Genomic DNA, 19,784 nt, shown 5'->3' on the forward strand with positions numbered 1-19,784 from the left:
GCAGAAATCATTCCTTCTTCTGGAGAAGGTGGAACAAAATCTATATCATAATCATCTTCATCAAGCTCAACACATGGAGATTTCCCAGTGGAACTTTCTACCAAGTTTTTCTTTTTTCACTGTTATCTAAAGTAAAGCAGTTGTTAAACATAGCTTATTTTAATAATTAGCGAGTGGAGTATGATATATGTAAAACTTCATATTTCCATGAATATCATTTAGTATTGTTAATCCTTCCTTCTAAGATATATGGCATAAAATAAAAGGAGATCTCTGGTAAACATAGAATGGGAAAGAGGGTTATAACGCTCAGCTCAAATGAAAGAGCATTGTTTACTAGCCGTATATTCTGCTATCCCATCTTCCTTTGGCCCCAGTCATTTTAAGGTGGCTTAAGCTACACATTATCCCAGGCAGTAGCTCAGCAGTGTCACAATTTGTTACACAAGAGGTGTAAATATGCTTGGTAAAAGTGTTCTTTCAGGTTGAAACTAGGTAATTATGAAGCACGGTATCTTGCTGGTAAACCATTGCTGTCATTGGTGGTGCTCTTCCTTCTTTTCCCGATTTTCCCCTTAGGAAGAGAATTCAATTATTCCTTTGTTCTTTGGGTTTTCAGTGTGCTTTGATCATTTTCTCCCACCTCACTCCCATTCGGCTTCCATTTATGCTTCAAGCCTAGGCCAGGTCCCGTTTTTCTGCAAGCCTTTTCCTAATAAGCCCTTCCCTAATGTCTTTTGTGCTTATTTTAGCATTGGGGGAAAACCAGGTCATTTGCTATTTAAGTGAGACTTCAGTTAGTTAAAGATTATAGGGCTTCCCTGGTGGCGCAGTGGTTGAGAGTCCGCCTGCCGATGCAGGGGACACGGGTTCGTGCCCCAGTTCGGGAAGATCCCACGTGCCACGGAGCAGCTGGGCCCGTGAGCTATGGCCGCTGAGCCTGCGTGTCCGGAGCCTGTGCTCCGCAACGGGAGAGGCCATAACAGTGAGAGGCCCCGCGTACCGCAAAAAAAAAAAAAAAAGGTGAAAGATTATATATTTCAAATGTTACCGGTTGTAAATGTCAAAACAGTTTTTTGACCAAAAAAAACAAAAAAAAACGTCATTACTCTGGACACAGTTGGAACAGTGCTCTACCCCCCAGTAAATAGTGTGATTAATGCAAAGTGCGTAACTCCACTGATATTTTTTTCTCTCACTTTTTAGGATCATGGCTGCTGTTCCTCAAAATAATCTACAGGAGCAACTGGAACGTCATTCAGCCAGAAAACTTAATAATAAATTAAGTCCTTCAAAACCAAAATCTTCGTAAGTATTTTGGTTGGTTTGCTTCCATCCAGGCACTAACACACAAGTGAAATACCATCTCTTTCAACTCTTTCATTGTAGAGATGAGGAAATGAAGCTGAGAGGGTCAGTGATTTCCTACTTTGCAAATTAATGGTAGCGCATGTTTTAGCAATGCTAGGTAATGTATTGTTCAGCACCTTTGCATGGTTTCTAGCACATGGTTTTTGTTCAGTAAATATTCATTGAATGAATGAATACAAATCGTGTAAATTTGGGCAGATCGGTGTTTTTAATATTTTAATATAATTTTATATCCTTTTCAAAAACCATTTCTAAGGAAACTATAGCTCTCCAGTTCTGTTCTTTCCTCCAAGCTATATTCCAAACTCCTTCTAACAGTACCTAACATTTTATAATCTTTATTGTGCCCTTACCAGATTCTAGACACCATTCTGTGTGCTTGACTTCAAAGTCACCATTGACCTTCATGTCACTAAATCCATCCGATGTCCAGGACTCTTGCCTCTTTCACTTGTCTTTCAGATTTCAGCATAGCTGGCAGTTTTTGACTCTTCCCCATAAAACTTTTATCAGAGTAGAAACAAGTAGCCACGTTTTTTCGCTTACTCCGTCCCCTCCCTCTGGAGAGGCTATTAATTAAGGACTATGAGCCTGAGAAACAAAGTAGTAGGAATGGTCCAGATACTCTCAAAGCTGAATAATTAGCTTCTGAATAGGAAGAATCAGAGCATACAAAGCATAATTTAAGTTACCTTACACATTTTAAAATCAGAGAGGGAGATAGATTCTTCGCTCGCTCATTTGTGATGCAAGGAAGTAAGTTGTTATATAAATTAGGGTTTTGTTTTGTATACTTGCTGGGTTTTGTATAGTTGCTGGGTTTGTTGAAATTAATCCATCTAATTCAGTTTTTTGATTATTTTTCAGAGGTTTCACTTTTAAAAAGAAAGTATCTTCAGCCAATGATGTGTGTGTAACTAGTGTGTCAGTAGCAAAAGCTCCTGTGTTGAATGATAAAGATGTTACTATTACTGAAGCCTTTTCCTTCAGTGAACCTTTTCCCCACACCACAAATCAGCAGACAAAGATCAATGACTTTAAAAATACTCCAGCTGGACAGCAAACTAAGAGAGTTGGTTCAAAACCGTTATTGCCAAATTTGTCACAGGTTCCTCAGGAAGTTTTATGCACTACCCAGAACACACTGCTTGTAAAGGAATCCCGCGATGCTACTTTCAAGAAATTAGAATTTAGTTCTTCATCAGATTCTCTTATTACCTTCAGTGATTGGGATGATATGGATGACTTTGATACTTCTGGAGATTCAAAAGCATTTGTGACACCACGCCAAAACCACTTCATAAGAGTAAGCACAGCTCAGAAATCAAAAAAGTCTAAGAGGAACTTTCTAAAAGCACACCTTGATAAAACAAATACAGTAAAGACTGATTTGACTCCTTCCTCCTCTGAGAGCAAGCAGGCATTTTTGACTAAGAAACAGAAGGATGACTCAGAATGGTTAAATAGTGATGTGATTTGCATTGATGATGACCCCAATTCCGAAGAGCTTATAAATGAAGATACTCAGGAAAATCATCCTTTAAAAACTCATTTGGGAGAGGAAAGAGGTAAAAATTATTGTTTTATTTCATTTCAAAAGGTTGTATTTATTCAAAGCTAGGCATTGGGAACAGCAGCAAATATGATTTAGCTTTTGTCCTTAGGATGTGCAGAGGTGCTTATACATCCTAAGCACCATCTGTTGGCCACGTTCTTGAGGCAGGGCATACTAAGGAAATGAAAGATTTTATTCTGCTATTTATGTAAACAACAAGGATAGCTCCGTGATTTTATATATGAAGAAATATGTAGAGGGACTTCTCTGGTGGCGCAGTGGTTAAGAATCTGCCTGCCAGTGCAGGGGACACAGGTTCGAGCCCTCGTCCAGGAAGATCTCACATGCCACGGAGCAACTAAGCCCATGAGCCCCAATTACTGAGCCTGCACTCTAGAGCCCATGAACTACAACTACTGAAGCCTGCGCACCTAGAGCCCATGCTCCGTAACAAGAGAAGCCACCACAGGGAGAAGCCCGCGCACTGCAATGAAGAGTAGCCCCCTCTCGCCACAACTAGAGAAAGCCCGTGTGCAACAACAAAGACCCAATGCAGCCAAATAAATAAATATAATTAATTAATTAATTAAAAAAAAAAGAAATATGTAGAGAATATAATGCTTAGTGAAATAAGTCAGAGAAAGAAAAATACTATATGATATCACATGTGGAATCTAAAAAATAATAAAAATGAATCTATATACAAAACAGAAACAGACTTGCAGACATAGAAAACAAACTTATGGTTACTAAAGGGGAGAGGGAAGGGGGAGGGACAAATTAGGAATATGGGATTAACAGATACAAACTACTATATGTAAAATAGATAAGCAACAAGGATTTATTGTATAGCACAGGAAATTATACCCAATATCTAGTAATATCCTATAATGGAATATAATCTGCAAAAAAAACTGAATCACTTTGCTGTACACCTGAAACTAGCACAATATTGTGAATCAACTATACTTCAATAAAAAGAAAAGAAGAGAAGCTCCATAGAAATTAAAATGGCTTCTTAATGGTCTACTGGCTGGTTGGTAGTAGAAATGGGATGTGAAACTAAGCCTTTGTGTTATAATTCTTTTATGGTTTGTACCACCTAATGTTGATGTATAATATGATATAATCATGCTATTAAAGTATTTTAAATTACATGCAAATTGTTTTCTGTTTAGATCTCATAGTTATTAGATGTCTAGAACTTAATAGCTGACGTTAGCCATATGTGGAGGTACCCACGTTATGAAACAGTTGTAAATATGAGACTAATATTTTTAAACACCTGAATCCCATCAAGGTTACTATAGGGTGAGAGAGGACTGAAAAGTGATTGATAATAAGCAAAACTATAGTCTAATCAAACATGTTGCTATTTATGAAGAGAAAATTTGGTTAAAGGTAAACTAGAGAGCAACAGTTTGGCAGTGTTTTCCCACATAGTCAAGAGAGAGACACTCTGGGAGACTTAAATAACTAAGACACCTTTGTGGTAAAGTAGAGATTGTTTATCTGTATAAACAACAGTGTTTGTACAATTATCAGGCTTACTTGTACTTCACTCTTATTTAAGTGTGAATGAAAAATAGAGAAACGAAAGTACTGATAATAAGAATGGTTTCATAATTTAACTGGAGACAGTCATGAAAATCCTTAAGCAAATCGTCAGCCTCAATCCAGCACTCATTGGACTTAATCCAGTTGACTCAATCATCGTTTATGAAGAAACAAGGCAACACTAACGTGTGAGAGGAGAGAACTCGTATTGCACAGAGTGGTGGTAGTGCTTATGACTTGCTCAGAGCGCTCACAAGTGCTCACACCCTGTTCTTTCGGTCTCATTAATATTAAAATAACCTATGTTTATCAGCTGTTTTTTTGTACTTTAGATAATTGTGAAAAGAAGAAAAACTTGGAAGAAATGGAATTACATTCATTTGAGAAATCTTCATGTGTTGAGCTTGATGAAGATGATTATGACATAGATTTTGTTCCACCTTCTCCAGAAGAAGGAATGACTTCAACCTCTTCATCCTCTTTAAAATACTCTAGGTAAAATAGTTTATTAATTAATAAACATTGATTCTGGGGTAGCTGAAGTAATTTTAGTTATGTAGTATCATCTCAAAATTGATTAATTTCATGCTTCTGCACAATTTATTTTGTATCCAAATGAAAGCATCAAGAAGTCCCTATTTATTTACATTTTATTTAATTGTTGGTATTCTAAAGCTGTAAAGTTCCATTATGATTCATTACATGGGACCTCTAAACAGTTTTATGTAATTGATCTTGGCATGTGGAATATAGTCCTAAAGATACTGTATTTCCAATCTCATGTATCTGAAATGACCCAAAACTAACACCTTATTTGTGAAGTGGCTTAGTATGTAATGTGTTCTTTTTCGTCTTTTTTGTTTTTACTTTTTAAAAAATCCAAATAGAATTGATCATTGTATTTGTCATTCACTGAATTTTGGTAAATTAGTGACATGATTGTGGTTAAGTGGTAGTATTATGGGAAAAATAGAGTCCACATAGTTCATTATAGTTCATTAATAGCTGAAAATATTAATAGTCTTTGTTACCTCCATCCTCACCCCAGTCTAAATCACAGTTCAGTTGAGTGGTCTGGTATATACTCTGCTGTTAACCATATTTTGATGAGAAACAAATCCCTCTAGTATATCACCTGAAGGCAGGAAGGAGGTGTTTGCCTGCATAACCTAGTTTTCTCTAGGTTTTTGTTTTAACAGGTGGGTTGAGATGTTAAAGGAGGTGGGAAAGGTTGAAGCATGATTGCTGTTAGACAACAAAACAGAAAAACTGTAAGAGCTCCCCTCTTTCACCTCCCAGTAGAAATTGAGACAGAATTGTAGGAAAAAAACTGAGCAACAGTTCATATAGCATTCATCAGCATTCTCTTTTAACAGGAGCAGCAATTGAGGCCTAAGGAGGAGCAGGGGATTGTCTGGGGTGATAATTAACGGCAAATGGACTAAGATCCAGTGTAGGGTTATTTTCTGGGCCATACCGTTCCCTGTTGACTGCCTGGCTTTTTTCTTTGTTTATTAAAAAAGTGTGTATTGCACAGATAATATTGTAACCACATTAACAGGATACTTACTGGTAGTCTTACAGTCCAACAAACCGAACATTTTCTGTATGCACATTAAGTTTTTTTGTTTTTTTTAATTGAAGTCTAGTTGATTTACAATATTGTGTTAGTTTCAGGTATACAGCATAGTGATTCAGTTTTGTTTTGTTTTGTTTTCAATTATATTCCATTATAGGTTGTTACAAGACATTGAGTATAATGCTCTGTGCTATACAGTAAATCCTTATTCCTTATCTATTTTGTTTCTGTTCTCCTAATTTGTTCCTCCCCCGTTCCCTAGCCACATTGTTTTGTTTCTTCTCTACATGTGTATATGATTTTTACATTGCCATAATCAACATGTAGCTATAATTTTTCAATCTGCTTTTCTTTTAACATTATTTTTAAAACATTTTACATATTGCTACATAGTCATTATTTTTATTCCTTTTAATGGCTACATAATTTAATGAATTTTCATACCATAATTTATTTTACCTAGATCTTCAGCAGTTGGAAAATGGTTGTTTCCAAGGTAAATTCTCTCTATATTTTTCCATTACAACCTAGTATACATATTTGTATACATTATAAAACTAAAACAGAATTTTCACAAATGATACTGTATGTGCAGTGCACACAAATTTTCTGTTATATTTTATTTCATTTTAATGTGCTGGTTGTGACTTCTGAATTAATTTCAGAGGTGTAATGGTCAGGTAATATATGACAGAAAAGAGAACATGTTTTTGTAACTCCTGTATTCCTAAACCTCTTTAGCTGGGCCTCAAAATCCTCCATCTTCAGACCCCAAATTACCTTTACAGCTTTATCTCCAGTAATGCTCTTACAGTAACCCTAAGCTCAGTAGCGTAATGAGACTTATAACATAGTTATTCATCATTCTTTGATTTAGTTAGAAGATTGCATTCCAAAATCCTGCTTTAGAAAAGTACAGTTGATTCCTGAATATCGAGTAAATAGAATTGTCTTTTTTATCTCTCCTTTGTAAGCTGTCACTTTTCCATACCCATCATTCAAGGTTTCCTCAAATCCTACTTTCTTGGCAAAGCCTTCTCAAGTTCCAGAAAGTGTTATCTTTCTTTGGATTGCCATAGTACCCTCTCTTTAATACTCCTTTAGGACTATTTATTTTGTTACTTTTAAAAAGTATTTTTTATATCCAATCAGACTGACCATGTTTATATGTGTTAATATTGGGGCCAGGGTCTTCCCTGGTGGCAAAGTGGTTAAGAATCTACCTGCCAATGCGGGGCACACGGGTTTGATCCCTGGTCCGGGAAGATCCCACCTGCCACGGAGCAACTGAGCCCGTGCACCACAACTACTGAGCCTGTGCTCTAGAGCCTGTGAGCTACAATTATTGAGTCCACATACCAAAACTACTGAAACCCACGCGCCTAGAGCCCGTGCTCTGCCACAAAAGAAGCCACCACAATGAGAAGCCCGCGCACTGCAACAAAGAGCAGCCCCTGCTAGCCACAATAGAGAGGGCCTGCGCACAGCAACGAAGACCCATGCAGCCAGAAATAAATTATTAATTAATTAATTAATTAAAAATAATATTGGGGCCAAAAGATGGAAAACTTTGAGTGCCAGCTAAAGAGGTTTTAGAATAGAGGAGACAGAAAGACATGTTCCTCTTTTCTGTCACATAGCATCTGACCAGTTGTGGAAAATATTAGAGGAAAAAGTATGCATTTGGTCTAGTCTGTACTGTGATCAGTTTAATATTTTTTAATTTGTAGTGTGTTGAAGGATCTTGACACCTCTGACAGCAAGGATGGTCTTAGCATATCAGAAGACTTGTCAAAATCTGAGAAAATGACTACAAAGCAGCCTAATCAAGAAACCAGCACAAGCTATGATGGTACAAAAGTGTTTGGGACATAACACATATTGTAACTGCTTACTTATGAAAACAAAATAAGATTGTATTCTTAACCTGTGACGGTATAGTACACGATGGTGAGCTCAGTTCCTTTTCCTGTAACAGTGAATCATCCATAATAACCAACCACCATGGGTTAACCATTGTTGCTCGAACAGCTCAGAAACCGAGAAACTTGTTTTCTCACAAGGTGACTTTCTAACAAGTAACGTTTTCAAAATAGACAATGAATTATTTCTCTTACTGAACCAAAATTTTGCCTTCCTGTAACTTTAATCTTTGTGAGATAAGTCTGAAGCGCCTAGCGCTAAATAATGTTAGATCTTTTACCTCTTCTTTATAGGTACTGGTTTCTAGACCTTTCATCCTCCTGGTTCTCTGGGTTTGATTCTTGGTGTCCACTTGAAGTTTAATACTTTTTGTTTGTTTGATTTGTCTCTAATTCATTTTTAACTTTTCTATTAAATATCTGGTATAAATAATCCAGTAGCACTACAAGGCTTTGAAAAACAGCTGTCTCCTTTCCCACTCCTGATTCCTACTTCCCAGAGGCTTTTTTAGGCTAGAGATTTGTGTCCTTCTATTCTGAAATTTTTTCTGGTATCATTCCTTTTTATTTTGTTTTTTCTTTTCTCTTTCACTCTTCTTGGAACTTTAATTATTGGGCTATTAGACGTCCATTAATTAACTTTTCTATTTTTCATCTCTTGCCTTTTTGCTTTCTGGGAGATTTCCTCAATTTTTAAATTAACTCTTTGATGGAATTTTTCATTTTCATCAAATTAATTTCCAAGAGCTGTGTTGTATTCTCTGAGTATTTCTGTAACGTTTTCTATCCTTGTTTGATGGGTGCTGTACTTATGGGGGGGGTGTGTGCAGGCACACGCACATGTGTAGCGATCTCTGTGTGTTGTTCCTGTTTCCTCTGAATTTCTTTTTGTTTATTTTGGTCTCTGAGTTTATTGTTAGAGATGTTCCTGAAAAACCTGATGTTGTAGGCACTCTTCTAAGTGCCTTAATATTAACTAATTTAATCCTCACAGTGATCCTTTAAGGTGGTTTCTGTTATCCTGTTTTACAAATAAGGAAACCCAGGTACAGGAGAGTTAAATAATTACTCATGGTCATAGAGTTAGACAGCAGCAGAGCTAGGATTTGAACCCAGCAGTCTTAAGGCTCTTGAGTTTACATTGATAGCCACTGCAGTATACTGTTTCTGCCTCATTAAGTTTCACTGGTTAAAATGGTTAGTGAGGACGAGAGCAAGGACAGAGTCCCACAGAATGTCATTAGCGGCCTCCCTCTCAGCTGACATCAGTCCCTTCATCACCACTTCTTGTTCATCTTGTTACACGTCTGCCTTCAGACTGTTTCTCTCCCTTGTCCACGGGGATGCAAAAGACTCAGTCATATGACTCTAGAAGTTCAAGGTCTGAGGCAGCAAGAGGGAACAGGTGGGACATTGGCTCTAGAGTGATGCAGACCTAGTATACAAGCCTGCCTCTTCCCACTCCTGGCTGGGTGACTATGCCTAATTAATTAACCTTCTTTGGACCTCAGTTTCTTCTTCTGTTAAATGAGGAAAATAGTGCCTGCCTTGCCCAGTAGTTGTCAGGATTCAAGGTAAAGTGCCCAGCATACTGTAGGCCTTCAATAAATGGTAGCTGTCATTATCTGCTAGTCTAGTAATCCTTTCAAAGAAGGAAATACGTTGAGATGGCTGGTTTATTTTTATGAACTCTTGCTAACTCTATAATTGTTTCCTTTTTTTCTTAGAGCTCACAAAGCAGCCATTTGATAACATGTTCTGGAATTTTGCCTTGAATTAACTTTAAGATCACCAGCCTGAAGCTTTTGGCATCCCTTTAGAATTTTTTTGAAAATTAAAACAATATTTGCCTGTCTTCACTCTTCCATCACCTCTCCTATTCACTAGATGCCGCATGCATCAGTGACATTTTCTTTGCAGGTTTCCTTTGTACTCTGAGGTGTAATCTGTCTAGACGAAGACTTGAGCTCCTTTCCAATAGCTGTATTTCTCTGAGCCTGTCTTGGTTTTCATTTCCTTTGGACTGTTGTTTATACTCCTCTCTCCAATCCAGTGCCCATTCTCCTTGCAGAGAAAACAGATGTGAAACAGGAACCCAGCAAGTCCACTTTTACCATTTCATACTTCATGACCCTATTTACATCAGCCAAAACTAGTAAAAGTCCACACCCCCAGGTCATTTTCACACAGACGCATGCGTCCCATCGTCTGTGTTCTGTCCCCACCACCACCCCTGTCTGTCCTCTCTTCCTCTCCTTCCAGCCCCTTAGACCCTTCAACCAGCTGCCCTCGGTCAACAATTTCCCAGTAGCGTCATTCTCTTCTCTGATTGTCTTCTGAGAATACTGTTGCCTCTGCAGCCCACCTAAACTGTTTATTTCTCCTGCATACCTTAGGCCCCAGAGGTAGGTAGGCATCTTCCTTGCTTCCCATTGCTACCCTAACCCATTTTTTTTTCTTTCCGTCATATAAAGCCACCCCTCCTTTGACATTATTTCTTAGTTACATAGCTGAAATTTAGAAGTGTGAAGTGGGCTGGCCAGATTCAGATGTCCAGACATTGTTATCAGGAATTTCTCTCTTTCACACCTGCCTTCACTCTCTTCTCTTTCATCCCACCTCTCTGTCTCAATCTCCCATTTCCTTCCATCTCTGTTTTCTGCTTTTCCTTGTGTTGGTCTTATTTTCAAGCTTGTGTTTTTCTCCGTGGTGGCAGAGATGGCCACCAGCAGCCTGTCCAACTTGTTAAAGAGAGAGGTCCTCTTTTCCAGTCAGTCGAAAAACTCTTAGATCTCATTCTCATTGAGCTGCCTTACATCAGATGCCCACTGAGGACGTGGGAGTGGGGATGGGAGTAGTCTCCAAAAAGAAAGTCCAAGTGCTGTACTGTTAGGAAACACTGGTTGGCAGGCAAACCAGAGCAACAGGTGAGGTTCTTACCTGTCCACACTTTATAATGTACTTTGTATGGGCATGGTGAGATTTACACCTGAAGTTAGTAAAACATCATGAACTTTTGTATCTTACAACAACTTTGGTTACCCTAAGAGAAATAATAAGAATTAACATGAAATGAAAGGATAGCATAGTTATGAGCTCTTATGATCTAGAATAGAGACAGTATGACTTCAAATTATTTCATAGGCAGATAATGGGAGAATATATGATTGTTTCTAATCTCGTTTGTAAACTACTTCAAGTTTTACATGCATGGCTTTCAAATTGTTAAGTCTTTTTTGTTGTTGACAAAAAATATTAACAACATAAATACTTTATAGCTAGACAGATAAGTTTACAGCAGCAACTTATTCGTGTGATGGACCATATCTGTGAATTAGTTGACACTATTCCTGATGACAAGCTGAAAACTTTGGATTGTGGGAACAAACTGCTCCAGCAGCGGGACATAAGGTATCGATTTTTCTCCTTCTGGAATATATCTGATTGCCTTTCCAACACTACTGTAAGTCACAAATGTATGGGGCAAGATTTCCAGGCATTCTGGCCAAGAAATTGAATAAGATAATTATCACTTTGTCTTTTTTTTTTTTTAATTGGAATGTAGTTGATTTACAATGTTGTGTTGGTTTCAGGTATACAAAAAAAGTGATTCAGCTATACATGTACATATATCTATTCTTTTTCAGATTCTTTTTCCATATTGGTTATTACAGAGTATTGAGTAGAGTTTCCTGTGCTATACACTGTGTCTTAAATTTATTACTTTTTCAAATGAGGGCTACCTGCGCCGCGGTGGCTACCGCCAGCAGCAGTCTCAGACGGCCTACTGATTGCTTGACTTCAGTCCCCAGTGCCCTAAACCATTCAACATTTAGGTCCAGCCACACCCCAGTCATTAAAAGTCTCTTTAAAGTTGCTGCAAAAAACAACAACAACAACAACAACTGTTCCTTTAGCATTTGTATTCAAATTTTTAAGGTTGGAAGAAAGAGGATATGTTTTGCCACAATCTGTCATGAAAACTAAAGATAAACTTGTGTGCCTACCATAGCTGACTACGTATAATTAATTTGATGTTCTGTGCTCTCTCTTCAGAAGGAAACTCCTGGCTGAAGCAGATTTTAATACGAGTGATGCCAGTGTTCTTGGCTCATTGTGGAGATGCAGGCCTGATTCACTTGGTAGCTCTGTGAAGGATATGGCATCTGTTTCCCCACCTTGTGCATTTCCAAAGGGTGATTCCTGTCCTACAGGGAATTCTGTTAAGGAGTTCACTTTTCCAAACCTTCCCTCAAATTCCATTTCTACTGGGGAGTGTTTACTGACCCCTACCCCAGGAAAGACAGGATTCTCAGCCACCACCAAGAATCTCTTTGAAAGACCGTTATTCAATTCCCATTTACAGGAGTCCTTTGTAAGTAGCAACTGGGCTGAAACACCAAGGGTTGAAAAAAGAAATGAAAGCTCTTATTTCCCAGGAAATGTTCTCACAAGCACTGCTGTGAAAGATCAGAATAAACACACTACCTCTATGAATGACTTGGAAAGAGAAATCCAGGCGTCCTATGATATTGACAGTTTTGACATAGATGACTTTGATGATGATGATGATGACTGGGAAAATGTGATGCATAATTTAGCAGCCAGCAAGTCTTCCACAGCTGCCTATCAACCTATTAAGGAAGGTCGGCCCGTTAAATCAGTATCAGAAAGAATTTCTTCTTCAGCCAAGACAGACTGTCTTCTGGCATCTACTGCTCAGAATAAAAACTTCTCAGAGTCAATTCAGAATTACACTGGTAAGTTTAAAATAAATTGAATGCTTATATTTTATATGAAAACAAAACTGTCCAAAATAGGAATCGTATAAGAAAAACCATAGCAAATCATCATGGCCTGAAAACAACATTGTTTCTATGCAAATTTCTGCTGATAATATGAATTACAAATCACAATTTCAAAAGCAAGTTGCTCTTTTGTCTCTGTAGCAGCTGTAGTTTTATAAAATGTGTAATTATAACCTATTGTAGTAAAACTCTAAAGTCATTACAAATGTGCTTTGCCTTTAAATTAACATTTTTCAGTCCCTAAAACAATAAAGCTCATGAGGGCCAAGTTTTTAATGATTATGGGGGATGGATAAAAAGCAAAGCTGAATTTATGTTAAAATTGTAATTGTGTGTATTTTTAGAATTCTGGATTGATGAGAACTGATCAGTTTATAAAGTAGAAACATGCTTTATGTCTTCAAATATTAAAATTTAGGACAGCCTAAGAAAGATAAGAAGTCAGAAATTTCTTAAATCAGTCAAGTTATTTCTTTTGGTCTAGAATCATTTTAATTCATTCAGCAGATATTTATGGAGTGCCCACTGTGTGCCATGTTCTGTGCACAGGTCCTGGTAATAGATGAGTAATGAAGAGTTCCTGCCCTCTTGGAGCTCACAGTTTACTGAGAGAAGTTTTTGGAAGAGTGAAATTAGACGTTGTAAAGGCTGCAGAGAAAACCCAAAATTAATTTTAAAACCTTACATCGACCCTATAAAGTTATCAAAAAGTGGGTTTTTTTAAACTGAAACAAGTTTATACGTGTAAGTTTTTGTAAAGTACAGTCCTCCCTGTTTTTGCCATTGATGACTTAATGCCACGGAGGTTGTTCTTACAGTTCCTCTGTTGACCTTTAAAATAACCATTAATGGATTTATTTTTGTGTCATGTTTGGGCATGTCATACTTGGTGTTCGCAGTTATCTTTGCGGTGGTTGAGTGCCGGGGTTGATGTAACCGCCAGCACTGGCGTGAGCACCTCTTGTTCTCTGTGCGGAGCCAGAGTTGCAACAGTGAGGAGGCAGCATGGGGGTGGGCGTGAGAGACGCCATGGAAGAAGAACCAGAGGAAGTTGGGGTGATTCTGCGGTTTCAGACCCAGTGACTGGGAATACCGTGACACTGTTAACAGAAACAGGGAAGTCAGGAGGCAGGCAGATTTGGAGCAAAGCTGAGGAGGGCTGTTTTAAGGCTTGTTGAGCATGAAGTGTTGGGAAGTCGTTCAGGTAGAAATGTCTGGCAGACAGTTTGAGGTGCGTGCAGGACTGGAACTTAGGAGGGCATCCGTCAAGTCTTAAGAAAGAGATCTAGGCATTGTGTGCACATCGGTGATGTTTAAGGTTATAGGAGTAGGAAAATTCCAAAAAAAAAAACCAGTCTAAAAAACCCAGTCCCAAGTGTCCAAAAGATTCCCAAATTTAAGGGGCAAGTGGAGGAAATGGAGCCAGGAAAGGGAATTTAAAGCGAGTAGAAAACCCATGATTATCTTGAAGGTCAAGAGAGAAGGAGAGAATAAATAGTAGTGGTAGATGCTACAGAAAAGTCAAGGAAAGACTTGAATTTGGCTCTTAGGATGTCTCTGGTGGCTTTGACACTGGACAGCGAGGAAACCCTGATAAACAGGTAAAGAAGGATGTGCTGCAAGGAAACGTACACCAGTGATTATGCAGGGCAAAGGGTTAAAATGCTAAAACTGATTTGTTACAGTAATGCCCTGATTTCTCTTAACATTGATTATTTTCTTAGACAAGTCGGAGCAAAGTTTAGCATCCAGAGATCTGAAACACGAGCGTTTCCAAAGTCTTAATTTTCCTCATACGAAAGAAATGATGAAGATTTTTCATAAAAAATTTGGCCTGCATAATTTTAGAACTAATCAGCTAGAGGCGATCAATGCTGCACTACTTGGTGAAGACTGTTTTATCTTAATGCCCACTGGTATGTATTTTTAGATATGAATTGGCAGGAATCCATTGGCAGATGTTAAATGAAAGCCCTTTAATAAAAATAAAAAGAACCTACACAGTATTTCTATCATTTAGGGACCTCTAAACCTCCCATGCCATAGTTAGGAAAGAGTATCACCTCAATCCTCTATTCTAGTTGTTGATATGATAGCATTATTGCCCTTTAAGATTTTCAACTCAAAGCTCGTTGTGTTGAATTGATCTAGGATTTTCCTTTGGGAATTTTTCTTTTTTCTAGTCGAAATTAGCCTGGAACATGAGCCAAAAAGTTACTGTCAGAGACCACGACCATTTCTGGCAGTTTATCTGGTACAACCTAGTGTTGTATGGTGGTTAAAAATCATCAGCTTTGGAGCGATGCCCTAGGCTTAAAGCACAGTTCTGCCACTTATTAACAGTGTGGACTTGAGCAAGGCACTTCACTCCCTGAACCCCAGTCTCCTCATGTGCGCAGTGGGGATAATACCAACGTGCCCACTTCACAGAATGTCTTGAGGATTAAGTGAAAAGCATTGAGTGTAGTTCTTTCTTGTCCTCAGTTTTGAAGAGATCCAGGACTTTTCATCATGCTATTAAAGTTTATAACAGCTGTTCAATGATTTATAGTCATCCAAATAAGAATATTAAATAAGCCATTAGGATAAGAGGTATGGGGACACTGTAAATCAACTATACTTCAATTAAAAAAAAAAAAGCAGCAGCAGCATAGGGAGTTTGGAGTTTCATTATTCACATGTAGTCTTCCCTCTGCCTTTTACTCACCTTTGTTGTGACCTTCGATCAGTTGTTGCCATCGTCATTAAATAATGTTGCCTAGGTATCCGAATTTTTTCAAGCTGATTTTAAATTTTAGACAGTGTTGGTTTGTTTAATCAGCAGCATTTCATACTTCATTAACTTGTTCAGTCTGTGTCTTCTGATTTGACTCCAATTTGGTACTCCAAAACTGAAGCTGGAGAGGACCCTGGCATTGATCTCGTCCAGAGGTTTGAGGCGTTGGTTCAATGGTAGAATTCTCGCCTCCCTCGTCCAGTGGTTTTCATGGCTTTCCATTATCCTCTAGGGTTTCAAGGGGGCATTTTTCAGGGTCTTTCTCAAGTAGACTTTTAAAGTAATTCTGTTGCATTTAAGTTTCCTGCCCTGATTCTTGCTTTTGCTATGATATGCACATACATAAGATGTCCCAAGAGATCATTTTTACACATTTAAATTGCCCAAGTATTTTGGCTCATTCAAATATGGCATATTTTGGCACCATGGAGAATATCACTTGGTGTCCTATTAGTTAATTACTTTAAATATTATATGTAATTTATATTGTAACTTTTGCCTTCATACTCTCAAAATAGAATCTGACAGATTTTTTTGTTGTTGTGATTTCTTTTAGGAGGTGGTAAAAGCTTGTGTTACCAGCTCCCTGCCTGTGTTTCTCCCGGGGTCACTATTGTCATTTCTCCCTTGAGATCACTTATAATAGATCAAGTCCAAAAGCTGACTTCCTTTGATGTAAGTTAAAACACTACCAATTATAATAAAAATGCTAATAAAAACATAATGTAAAAACAATTATATTTCAGTACTCTGGGTAACCTTTTTCATTAAATAGTTCATGGATTATAAGAATAAAGCACGGCAGTTATATTAAGTTGTACATTTAAGAACAAGTCTTTGAGAATTCTGGTACAGGTAACCTTCTGGAATTCAGTCTGATTTTACTCTAGAAGAATGTATTTTGGTAAGAACTTTTAACCTGTATTTTACTGATGTAAATTTTTTTTTCTAATATGGAAGGATTTCTTTTTTTACTCCTGTCAGATCAGCTTAGTTCTCTCTCACTCCCTTAATATCTTAAAATGTATACACATGTGCATGCCCACGCACATATGTCCTTTTTCCTCCTGGCTGAGGTTAAGAAAGTATATGAATACAGTCTATTAAATCCTACATACTGTGATCAAACAGAACTGTGTTCAGCTTTATGAACCACCACCCCTCAACAAGACCACTGGTTTGATTTTTCTTCCCAAGCATGTTTTAGTACAGTGATGGTAGCCATTGTTCAGCCATTCATGATGTTATGGTCCTTTCAGTGTTGGTATGCATTAAAACCCAAAAGATGCATTTACCTTAAAAAAAAAAAATGTGGTCATACATTAGGACTGGAACCTTCTGGATGCTGAATTCATATTTATCTTACTTACAGATATGAAAAGCTAAGGAAGTAAAGAAATGGGAAAAAGAAAAGAAAAGTAAACAATGGGAAGAATATTTGACTTATGGTTAACAAGGGTTTTTAAAAAATATGTACTGATTACTTTTTATTATGTTGAGATTCTCTTTCCTTTGACAGGTGTGATATGTGACTTGTAAAATATTTATGAAACCTACGATAAATGTAATCTTGATCAGATTAATGGGTAAAATTTAAATTGTTTACTACTTTTATGCTTAGATTCCGGCTACATATCTGACAGGTGATAAGACTGACTCAGAAGCTACAAATATTTACCTCCAGTTATCAAAAAAAGACCCGATTATAAAACTTCTTTATGTTACTCCAGAGAAGGTTTGTATTTATATCATTATTTTAAAATACTATATTAAAGCTCTTTTAGAAAAACAACCCATTTCTCCCTACTGAGTAAGGAAAAACCCAGTCTTTCCCTTCTGTGTTTCTCTCCTTTACTGCTCACATAGAATATTTCACTTCTAGTCACCAAATGTATGGAGGTTTTTCCTTATATCAAGTGGTTCTCTGTCAACTATCCAGAGATAGTGTCAGGTCCCACAGGTTAAGGGCTCAGTCCCACAAGATTCTTACCACTCTGCTTCAGGGGCCAATCCACAGGGTACTCGCAACTTCTGTCTGACTTGGCTACAAATCAGAGGTTCCCGTGACCTCCTCCTGCTTGAATTCAGTGACTTGCAAGAGCAGCTCACAGAACTCAGGGAGACACTTACTTACATTTACCAGTTTATTAAAGGCTATGGTAAAGGACACAGATAAACAGTCAGATGAAAAGATACACAGGGCAAGGTCTGGGAAGGTCCTGAGCACAGGAGCTTCTGTCCCTGTGGAGTTGGGGTGCATCAGCCTCCAGTACATGGATGTGTTTGCCAACCTAGAACCTCTCTGAACCCCATACTTTTGGGATTTAATGGAGGCTTCCTCACGTAGGCATGAACAATTATTGACTCCACTTCTAGACTGACTCCCTTCTCTGGTGGATGGGGGTAGGACCGAAAATTCCAAGTTTCTAATCATGGCTTGGTCTTTCTGGTGACCATCCCCCACCCAGGAGCCCACCCACAGTTGCCTCAAGAGAACAAAAGATGCTCCTAGTGCTCTTTTTTTTTTTTCGCTGCATTGGGTCTTTGTTGTTGCGCGTGGGGTTTCTCTAGTTGCGGCGAGTGGGCGCTACTCTTTGTTGCCGTGCACTGGCTTCTCTTGTTACAGAGCATGGGCTCTAGAGCGCAGGCTCAGTAGTTGTGGCTCACGGGCTCAGTTGCTCCGTGGTACGTGGGATCTTCCCAGACCAGGGCTCGAACCTGTGTCCCCTGCATTGGCAGGCGGATTCTTAACCACTGCGCCACCGGGGGAGTCCTGCTCGTACTGCTTTATCACTTAAGAATTTACAAGAGTTCCAGGAACCCTGTGCCCAGGAACTGGGAGCAGAGACCAGTGTATCTTTTCTATTATCTCATAAAAGCCCATTAGAATATGTATATTTTAAATTTTTTGACATAATTTCTGATGTACAGTTTAGTGCAAGAATTCCTGTATAACTTTCACGGGAAACCCCAAATGGTAGCATTTTACTGTAATTGCTCTATCATTCTTTCTCTCTATTTCCCTCAAACATTTGAGAGTAAGTTGCAGACATATCCTTTTAACCCTAAATACTTCACTGTACATCTCCTAAAAACAAGGAATTCTCTTGCATAACCTCAGTACAGTTATCAAAATTAGAAAATATTCATTGATGCAGTACTATTACTTTATCTGTAAACCTTATTCCAGTTTCACCAGTTGTCCCAATAATATCCTTCCTAGCAAAAGAAAATCCTAGATTATGCATTGCATTCTGTCTTTCATGATTTTGACAGTTTTGAAGAGTGAAGGCCAGTTGTTTTGAGGACTGTCCCTCAGTTTATGTTTCCTCCTGATTGGATTTGTATTCGTCATTTTTGAGGGGAATATCACAGAAGTGGTGATATGTTCTCAGTGTATCCTATCAGGAGGCATTTGGTGTTGATTCATTCTATATTACTGGTGATGTTAGTTAACTTTGATCATTTGGTTAAGGTGTTGTTGTCTGCCAGACTTGCACTGAAAAATTACTCTTTTTTTGTGATTATTAATTACAAAAATAAATTAATTTTTTTTGTAATTGTAGGTATCCTGTTATGGAATACTCTTGAGACTATGTAAATATCCTATTACTCATCAGACTTTGACCCAAGAGTTTCCTCATCCATTGATGATTCCCCATCAGTTATTATTGTAGTGAGTGCCAAATGATGATTTTTTTCCAATTTAGTTGGCATTCTGCTGTAAGGACAGGCTTTTCCCTTTACCCACATATTTATTTGTATCAATATGAAATCATGGATTCTTAATTTATTCAGTAGGTTATAATCATTTACTATTATGTATTTTGATGTTCTAATTGTCCTAGGTTTGGCCAGTGGGAAGGCTCCATCAGACTGGCTTCTGTGACCTTTTGACATGTCTATCAAGACATGGGTGCCAGAGATGGTCATTGCTACTGGCATGTCATTGCTTCCAGGCCCAGTTATGGACAGAGCTACAAAATATAAATATATGTACATATATATATGTATATATGTACATATATATGTATATATTTCCCCCAGACAACACACACACGTAACACACGTCTGTAACCCTGCTACCAGTGTAAACATGTGGTGGCTCCCAAATACACTGAGGAAGAAAAATTCTTTTAGAACCACTGACCTAATACAAAACTGTTTGCTAAATGTGGGTAAACATTCTAAAATGTCTCATTTGCTATTTCCTATT

At 37.9% G+C, this 19,784-nt stretch overlaps 1 protein-coding gene across 2 annotated transcripts in view; it reads left to right on the top strand.

The window, feature by feature from the left end:
* The first annotated feature begins 1,210 nt into the window (after positions 1–1,210).
* BLM (BLM RecQ like helicase) overlaps positions 1,211–19,784 on the top strand; it is a 62,065-nt gene continuing 43,491 nt past the window's right edge. For both annotated transcript variants that reach the window (XM_060003621.1, XM_060003622.1), the window contains exons 1-9: positions 1,211–1,308; positions 2,239–2,939; positions 4,816–4,978; positions 7,793–7,914; positions 11,263–11,395; positions 12,041–12,744; positions 14,517–14,708; positions 16,125–16,243; positions 17,190–17,303. In XM_060003621.1, coding sequence (XP_059859604.1) covers positions 1,211–1,308; positions 2,239–2,939; positions 4,816–4,978; positions 7,793–7,914; positions 11,263–11,395; positions 12,041–12,744; positions 14,517–14,708; positions 16,125–16,243; positions 17,190–17,303 — 2,346 coding nt within the window. The remainder of the gene's footprint in view (positions 1,309–2,238; positions 2,940–4,815; positions 4,979–7,792; positions 7,915–11,262; positions 11,396–12,040; positions 12,745–14,516; positions 14,709–16,124; positions 16,244–17,189; positions 17,304–19,784) is intronic.

Source organism: Delphinus delphis, chromosome 2 (assembly GCF_949987515.2).
Source record: "Delphinus delphis chromosome 2, mDelDel1.2, whole genome shotgun sequence".
Lineage (NCBI taxonomy): Eukaryota > Metazoa > Chordata > Mammalia > Artiodactyla > Delphinidae > Delphinus > Delphinus delphis.